A 9,960-nucleotide genomic window follows, 5' to 3' on the forward strand; every position below is an offset into this window, starting at 1 on the left:
TGTCTCTTCATGCGGTCACTAAGATTATATAGTAGATCCATCATTTGCCTCATAGTTGGCTCATCCTGCCTTAGTTGTGACTGTATGGGCTCGCCCTGCCCGATTTGTTGCTGTGTGGGCTCTGGTTGTGGCAGTGAAGGTATGTCATTTCCTATTGGCTCTATAGAATCACCGGCAATTTCGCCACCTCTCCTAGTTTTGGACACCATCTCTCCCCTCCTAAAGGATGGAAGTCACATAATTAAGTTAACACTAATCTCAAGACAAGAAAAATAATGGAGAAGCATTATGATTTAATAATGTATATTGCCAATAAACTAGGTTAATGTATAACAATTTCATAATTTATAAGAATTGAAAACATGTAGCTCTGATACCAAAATTTGTAACACACCAAAATTTTTTTTTTAAATAATTTAACTCAACCATAGTTGGGTTACAGCCACCCAACACATTTTTATATCAATAATTTCAATATAAAATATTTTATAATTGGCTTCAACTCACACACTATAACATTTCAGATAAATTTTTACCTCCCACATGCCATTAGGCTAAATCACATTTGTCCATCCTTATACTCCCAACAAGTAAACTAAATCACATTTGTCCATCCTTATACTCCCAACAAGTAAAATAAGCAATTTAGTCAATTTTCAACACAAGCCAGTTATTTGGCCTTATAATCATGCCATTTTAACCAATCCAAAGTAAACCAAATATTAAAATTACAGTCATCCAAATTGTACCAAAAATAGAAATAGTTTGAAAGGCATGATTACATTTATATATTCATATAATTGACAATAAACAAAAAGCCCTAATATTGGCAATATAACACATTATAAATCATAAATTAAATACCCAAAAGAGACAGTGGATCTATACCACTAAGCCTCTGGGACTCCTCCACGTGTCACTCGTGGCTCTTCTCCTGAAAATTGTTAACCACATAATGAGACTCAAAAGTCCCAGTAACCAAAGCCAATTTATGATAGTGTATACAAACAGTTAAGTGTGTGCTTACTAAGTGAGAATTAAAAATAATATAATTCCAACAAATATAAGAAATATTACAATACACACAAACAACCATCCTTATATCCCTCCATTAACCTCGAGCCGTAGCCCTCACTCGGTGCTAAATTACCCGGCCAAAGGTAGATTAGCCCGAGCCCTTACAAGCCACCTATTGAGCTCCAATAGGGGCGTACCACGTGGCACATAAATACAACAATAATAGCAAGTCTCCCAACACCTCCCACAATAATCAAATAAATTCATAATAATATTGCACAATTATAAATATTACAAAATTTATAATTTTCTCAATAATCACCCAATTAACATGAAGTAACACTAATCATAAATTAAAAGCATGGTTACCTTGTGGCTTTTTCAATAAATTATTCCTTAAAATTTCTCTCTCACCACAATCTTCACCAGTAATACAATCTACAAATAACATATTATTTATAAATATTAGTTTCAATTTTTGAAACTAATAAAATAATTCTAATAATAGAATTAAAAATATAACATAATTCCTAATCTCAATCTTAATACAAATCTATAGTTAATACTATTAAGTATAATTTTTAACTCCTCTTTTAATTATCAATAAACATTAATAATCTAAAAATCAACTTCTAAACTAATTTTATTATCAAAATTTTCTTTTTATTTCATAAATTCGTACCTAAAATACCCAAAAATTAAAAATTAAGTCTCTAGCTTAGAATCATAATCCTATAGCCATAATAATTCATTTCTCATCCCAAATAATCATCTAAACCTCAATAAATCAACATATATTTTCAGATCTAGTCTAGAATTTGATCCATAAGCCACAAATTCAAAGATCACCAATAAATTTATACTCTAGAATATTTATTATACTACTAACAACCTCAAAATCATATTTATTCAACATAAATTCATCCCTCTTCCAGATCTTAAATTTTCTACCACTACAAAATCAGAAACCAAAGAAGAAAGATGACTAAGAAAAATTTTTAGAACACTTACTTAGTCTTGAAAAACTTAAAATCACACCCTAAATATCCTATTAAAAACTTACTTACCTTAAAAATTTAGATATTTCGCACCGGCAACTCGCTTCTCTCCGCCTCAGCTCGCGCGCAGGAAAGGAATGAAGAAATGAAAGGAAACGGGTGAGTTTTTATAAAAATTCAGTGGGTCCCACACATTTTTTTTATTATTTCTTCTTCTCTCTTCTCTCTCCCCCTTTTTTATTATTATTTTATATTTTACTATTCATGCGGCGCCGAAAGCAATTCGTTTTCTTCTTCTTCTCTTTTCTTCTTTTTTTTTTTTGCATACCTTTTTCCCTTTTTTTTATTATAATAATAATTTAATAATTTTTTTTTATTAATTTTTTTTAATTAATTTTTTTAAATTTTTTTAAATTTAGAATTATATCCTAAATTAGATTTAATAATCATTTTCTACTAATTTTCTTACCTCTAAATATTATTTTTTTAAATTTCTATTAACCTAAATTAACTATTAAAATTTAAATTGGGATGTTACATCACCATGTGGTACATAGTCTCTACTTATAGGCCCCTAACCTTACATAAGAATTACAATTTCTTAAATAAAAGAATTATTCTACATTATGATACAACATAAAACCATAGGAGGTTATATGAATAAATATTAGAAAACCACTAATTTAAGAGATATAAGGTAAATGGAATTAACCATAAGATGGAATCCTTGGAGACTATAGAGTTGTAGACATCCAAAAATTATAAATTAAAATAATATAGCATTAACTTACTCCTCCTAATGAGGATATCAATTTAAACTCTCCCTGATAATAACATCATTTTTTGTTATTGTATCTCATAAAAAAATTAATTTATCAAATATGATTGTTGCAAATATTCTTCTTTTTGGACAAATTATTCATGATGCATTTTCATCATTTATATTTTTTTAACATATCTTTTGGATATGTTGAATTATATACATATTCTTCTAACATATTTTTTGAATATATTGAATTATTAATATACATACTCTATTTGTCTTACAAACTATGAAGATTACAAAAGAAAAGTTCCTGTAAAAATCATCATAAAATATCTTGTATCTGCATGTTTATATTTGTTTACATAGCAGAATCATCTCATATAATGGTTTCGATATAACTATAAAATCCTTCATTTTAATATCCATCCATTTACTAGAGTAAATGCAACATTAATGAAATATGTAAATATTATCATAGAAAAAATGTATGGTATTTAAAGACCATTAAGTTCAATATATTTTATATACAAAATTATCATTAAAAATATAATGATTTTAAATTATCAAGATATTCAATAATTCAACTTCCAAGTCAAGTAAAATGCAAAATTATACATTATTTTTCACTGCATATCCACTGAGTTAGTTATCACACACACATATATCCAACTACTTTAACTATTTTAATCCATATTGCATAACAAATAATTATCTTGGTCATGCTTTTGGTATTTTTTATCCTTCAAGAAATCTTATAAAAATTTCACTATTTAGTGTATTATGCACATGCTATAGTATCCAATAGATACATCAATCATATATACAAATATTCACCACAAGAAAACATACTTGATCATTAATTAAAGTTGTATATTAACAGCAGGTAGTTTAAGTTACTATGGTGTATTATTTTATTATATCCCATTACCATGGTCTATCGACTATCGATTTCCTTTCACAGCCTCATCCCCTCCACAACTATGGTGAACACGTCTCAGGGTTCCATCCTCCTACTTTAGGTCCAAGACTCCATACACTTATTCTTTTGATAAACAAAAATCTAAAATCCAATTTACTTGCTAGAAAAGAATAAAATAATTAAAAAAATTAAAAATAAAATACAAGTGAACATATTCATAAGAAAATAGTAATTTAATTTAAAAATTAAAATCATAATACATTAAATTTTTAAAGGATGCAATAATTTCACAATTACAATATATACTAACTAATTAATTAATTTTATCACACATATCCTGAGAGGATGGATTTAATTCATTTTAATTTAGTTTACAAGTCTTGTCATGTTGACCACTAAAAGAAGAATGATCTAATCCATTTTTATTTTATTTTTATTTACTTAGTTTGTTCTAAAATCTCCAGTCAAGGCAGATAGTCTTAGCAGACCACGGATCACTCGTTGATTCAATACCCTCAATACCCTCGTGTCATGTTTAAAATGCTTGGTCAAAACATGTACGCAAACTCGATCCGACCTCTCTTTTTGTGGGTAACTTGCCTCCTTTTCGCGCCGAGCCAATCTGCGCGAGCCGCATTGAATTAGCCGGGCTAGTGCACACCAACCAACAAAAAATGTAAATGGTTGATATTGCTGTGAAGCGCGGAGGATACGATTTAATGATACAAATGATCGCTAAAAACTTAGACCTCCCAAGTGAGCACTCCAACAAGAACCGACAGGAATGCCTTCACATTGCACTTACAATCACATCAAGTACTATCAGATTCGTTTCCTGAGTCTACGTTCATAGGTTGCGGATTCTTGTACCCACTGATCTCATCCTTGTAACGTTTTTTATCTGCACGAGCTTTTGCTTCATACGGTTCCTTCTCGTCCGCTGCAAAATTCAGCCAAGCAAGTAAAAAGAAAGCAAGCTTTGCTTAGTCGCAAAACACATGGTAGCTTCTCATCCCATAAGATGTGATGCCAGTGTTGCAAGCTCATGGAATAATTGACTTGGCAATCAACCGTACCTGACATCTTCTTCCATTTCTCTCCAAGTACTCTTCCCACATCCGTAAATGAAATTCCAGGATTACTTTTCTTCAGATTCTGCAGGAAAAGGAAAAAAAAAAAAGGAAACAAAATATCTTTTAGAAATATAACTATTCCGTGAAAACTCAAATGAGACAATGATCACCAATACAAAATGCCAATCATTACACATGGATTTATAAACTTCCACAAGGTTCTTTATAACTACACGAACCTGACCTGAGAGCCTTGCCCCCCCTACCCCTATTGTTACCTTGTCCCTCAATATACTTGCTTCTACATAAGCCTACAATATACTTATTTCCACATAAGCCTACACTATCTATATACCAATGTCATAATATCAATATGAATATAAAATCAGCAACAATTAAAATTCTTCAAAAGCCTTAACTCAGAAGGGTAGGCACTACATGGTAGTGATTAGTGAAGCACCACAGCCCCACCAACCACCTCCCAAATCCAAAGAAAGTAAAGTACTACTACCGCCATAGACATGCGGAAACAAAGAACGAACCTCTCTCTCCATTTGGGAGAAGAACATGAAACCAGACAATGCCCTCTTTGGCGCATTAGGATCCTTTTTCTTCTTCTGTTTTTTTTTTCTTTTTCCCATCTTCGTCTCCATCTTTAGGTTTCTTCTTTGAAGTAGATGCCTTAGAAGACAGTTCCTTCTTTGATTCCTTTTTGGCGGGCTTCTGAAAATGCGCATTGAGGAGCCGGACACATCAAAACGTAAATAACAAAATAAGGGGTTATCAGAAGACAAGGAAGGCGGATGTAAACAAATCTTTTACCTCTTTCCCACCACCTTCACTTGCATCAGACTCGTCTTCTCCAGAATCATCAGTCGGAGAACCACTATCATCCTCATCGGCAACAAAATCCTCATCCTGTAGGCATTTATCACTGAATTAAGATATTGTATGTAGAAGCAAACCAAGATCAAAACATAATGCAAGGATAAAATATGGGGAATATAGGCAAGCACTCTGAATGAAAGGGCATTTGCCAAATATGAAAGATAACATAAAAGTGTGACCAAAACAGGAAACACTGAAACACAAGAAGAAAACTAAATTAACCAAATACTTTCAAGAAGACTTTCAAACTTAATAAAATTCTTTAAAGTACCCAAACATTTTCAGACACTGGTACCATTCGGCACTTACATAATTAAAGAGGAAAAGAAGCACATTAACTAAATACTAAATGATCAACCAGGGATAAAAGAACAACAAAAACAATACCTCTCATCACTCTCTCATCTCCACCAGCTGCATTTTTTATGCGCTCAAGATGTGGATCAACAGCATCATCATCATCTTCTTGAAGAACAGCGGCGACACCATCAGTAGCTTGGACACCTCCAAGGTTCATAATTTTCAAGCCTTTTGAACTGCATTGACAGGCCAAAACCGAATAGAAAATTATTTATTACTCTCTACCACAAGATGTGGAAGACAAAAAGTTACCTGATAAAGTCAAAAAGATTGTGGTATTCATTTCTCTGAATATTACGGAATAGATGCTCCTGCTCAGTTTTTAGTCTGATAAGAAGGTCAAAATAATGCATATTTGAACCCCCAGCAGTATGCCTCTCAAATTCCACATAGTCAATCTAGAAGGGAGCAAATCAAATGATCAACTTCAAATTAATAATCTCAAGCAAAATCAACAGACGCTATACTGATCATCCGTAAATCAATTGGACTTTACCTCTTCATGAAGAATGAGGGTAGGAGGTTTAGGTAAAAAGAAGAAGCTCTTCTCAAGGGATACAAAATTCCATCTTCAGCTTTCAAAGACGATTTCACAGCATAACCATCTTGACAGCTCCTGAATTTTCCTGGCTTGGTAACTTTGGCACCAGACAAACCACGCAATATTGTTTGTGAAAACTTCATGGATGAGCCCCTAATAATACATTTGAAAATCAAACATTAATTATAGCATTGTCGTGTGTATAATAAAACAGGTACAAGAAGCAATCCACCCCACCCCAAAGAAAAAAGAGAAAGAAAGAGAAAAAGATAAGAGAAGGAAATTCTCAAACTCAGCCAATTTTGGTAAAATCAAATCCTCAAAAGTTAATTACTTTAGAAATTATCCACCAAAAAATTGATCAGGGTAATTTGAAAATTCATCAATACAAATTTTTTTTTAAAAAAATATAGAGCCACACTATTTAGAAGCAGTGAACAATGCAGTTCATCTCAGACTTCAATACATGAAGCCCACTCTAGTCTTCTCCTCAATCCAAAAATTAAATTTCTAATGACATAATTCAAACAAGGCAGTCTAAACATAAAAGGCATCAGAACCTTCCAGCACCTCTCATCTAAAGGCACTAAAAAGCCTAATAAATAAGAGGAGGTTTAAATAAAAAACTGACAATATGCTACGTAAATGGAAACATAGGAATTATTGCGACACCATTTGAAATAACTGCAAAAAAAGTCCGAAATTAAGTCATCCGGACATAGGTTTACCTTAAAATCCAAAAAGATGTTGCAAGCTGGCTGGTAGCCATGCATTATTAAATTAACAAAAGATGAAGTGCATCAGCCCAAATTCATTGGCTTTACAGTTTTCATATGCTTAAAACACTTGCGATGTTATAGGGTGGACAAGTGATGTTTATCTATATCAAATTAACCCAATAACTGCGAGGCGCATGAGACAAGCCCCCCTTGTATCAATAAAAAAGCTCCAAAAGCACTAACATACAAGAACCCAAATGAAGGCCAATTCAGTCAGCAATAAGCAGGGGTGACTACCTTTGACAAGACTAATTTCATATACCTCGAAAGTTTGCTTTTCCCTCTTACACTACCACATCCAAACCACACCAACTATATTACCAATGAATTTTCATCATCCCATATACCCTAGGGATGTTGAGGAGCATGATTCCTCGTACTAAGGAGTTGAGACAAAGAGGGAGTGGCAAAAGGGAACAACCTTATATGAAAGCTCCAACTTGTCCTTGTACTTACTGTTGTAAAGATCTTCACCCATTGACAACGTGCTTTGAACTACGTAATCAGTTTCAAACTGCAAAAAAATTGAGAACAAGATGTTAGGCGCAGAATTGAACCCTAACATAGTACAAAGCAATGTCAAGAAGAAAGCACAAAAAATACCTGCATCACAATGTGTGGGTACAAAGTTTGTCCTTTACGAATTGGCGGATCAAGACTAATAACAACAAAGGTGTGTGGCTGATTTGACTGCAGGTACATAAAGGGAATTGACATGAGAATTTTTCAACCGTCACTAAACTAATCAAGGGTGTCTGTTTTTTTCAGGTGTGATACAACATCCATACTAAGAAGACATTGGATCAGTAAAGAAACCTTGGGAAGTAAAAATAGGCGAACAACACTGCTATACTGGATTTTGAAATCATTAGCTTGTCCTTGAAGCCGCAAGAATGACAGATGTAGTTCAACACTGTACCGCCCCCTACATAAAAGGAGATTCTTCCATTAATAAATATTATTAATAATATTTCTTTTTCCTAAAAACAAGGGTATGAATGCAGCACCATACAAGATAATAATAAGTAGCCAGAAATACGTTAATGGTTATGTCATATCATGCATCTGTGAATTATCTATGCATTTTAAGGCTTTACCTTGGTGTTAGAATAGCAATACCCTCAAACGTAACAACAGCATCTTCACCTCCAGCACCGACGTCTGCCATAGACATGATTTTATCACGGAAAACCTGATTAAAAATTTAACAGTTAGTTAAATATTTATGATGGCTTTCATGGAATATATTAATTATTAATATTTAATGAAGAAATTTACCTGAGCAGGAGGACGATTTTCATCACCAACAAATTGGGTGTTGGAATTTGGTATGTGAAAACTTATCTCCATCAAAGAATCTTTCTGAAACAATGACACAACTGATGTTAGACATCCAAAGTGCAACCAAAATATTATTCATGATAGGTGCCTAAATACCTCATTAGCCCCAGTCGTGTCATCCACATGAAACTCCAAGATCACATCATTTTTCCCTTGAAGCTGTGTTTGAGAGACATCTGCTAAAGATACCTCAAAAGCTTGCTTTGAGCCAACCATGAAAGTCAGCATATTTCCTAAAAAAGGAAACAGAATTTAAGGAACACCCAATAGTGACACACAGTAGTCACTCAATCACAATACAAGCCCTAATAAAATGACAAAAGTAGCATTTGTTTGAGAGAGAAACTCTAGATATGAAACAAGGAAAGTTTTCCCTCCTACAAGATTCCTTTCCTTCCTCTTCATGCCCAAGCATAAGATAGTATTCACTTTGACTATACAAAAATAGAAAGATAAAGAACTCGTTCATTAAAACTTTGACCACAAGTATCAAAATTTTAGTAGTGTAGCTTTAAAAATAAGAAACTTAAATTAAACCCAAAAACAATTCATCTAGACTGCAATTACACACAAACTACAATAAACCAATGATGCATCATATTTCCCACAAGTACAATGGAAGGAGAGGAGCACTCACAAACAAACGACGTTACAGAGTCACGCACACATCCACATAAACCAAACAAAAAATACCAAAATATAGAAGAATTGCATTCAAGATTTGACAGAGAGTAGTCTGAGAATGCACAGTTCATGCTCTGGGGATATCAACCTCAACAATAAGCTGGTTATGTAAATATCACATACCATTTAGATCAACTTCTCCCCAGTTACGCCCACTAACAGAAAGCTGCTTTTCCTCTGGTGTAATCCCACATGTATTTTGGAAAAAGCTAGTCAAACTTGCCACATCCTATAAATAATCATGAGAGAAGAACAAAGATGGAAGTTAGCACATGCAAACATTCCAATATTAGTCATGCCCTGGAAAAACATTTGATGAGTATAGACACCAACATGATGCTTAGCTATCAGTGTTTCAAACACAGTTGCAACTATTACATTCATTTGGCAGAAGAATAAGGCAATTATATATTTGGATCAAACAAACTAATAATAAAGGCACAAAAGTAAGCAATCAAATACAATGTTTAAATTCCTCCCTCGAATCCAATATACATAATGCACATCTGTAAGGTGAAGAGAGCAACCTGGTCACGGAACCCAGTGAACTTGTAGAACAATCCATCTTTGATTCGAACACCAAGCTGATTAGTT

General features: G+C 33.1%; 1 protein-coding gene across 1 annotated transcript; it reads right to left on the reverse strand.

The window, feature by feature from the left end:
• Positions 1-4,366: 4,366 nt before the first annotated feature.
• LOC129300289 (FACT complex subunit SSRP1-like) lies at positions 4,367-9,956 on the reverse strand (the record flags this gene model as incomplete). The annotated part of the gene is given in 18 exon segments (XM_054938853.1): positions 4,367-4,640; positions 4,777-4,855; positions 5,316-5,402; positions 5,404-5,496; positions 5,596-5,691; positions 6,059-6,197; positions 6,274-6,419; positions 6,518-6,573; positions 6,576-6,690; positions 6,692-6,715; positions 7,763-7,855; positions 7,945-8,031; positions 8,158-8,266; positions 8,439-8,533; positions 8,620-8,703; positions 8,779-8,915; positions 9,490-9,595; positions 9,894-9,956. Coding segments are annotated over 18 exon segments (1,737 nt in total), but the record flags the coding sequence as incomplete, so codon positions are not given.
• Positions 9,957-9,960: the final 4 nt, after the last annotated feature.

This window comes from Prosopis cineraria, unplaced genomic scaffold, assembly GCF_029017545.1.
Source record: "Prosopis cineraria cultivar Desert tree isolate PC_DT_omini unplaced genomic scaffold, ASM2901754v1 PC1520, whole genome shotgun sequence".
Classification (NCBI taxonomy): Eukaryota; Viridiplantae; Streptophyta; class Magnoliopsida; order Fabales; family Fabaceae; genus Prosopis; species Prosopis cineraria.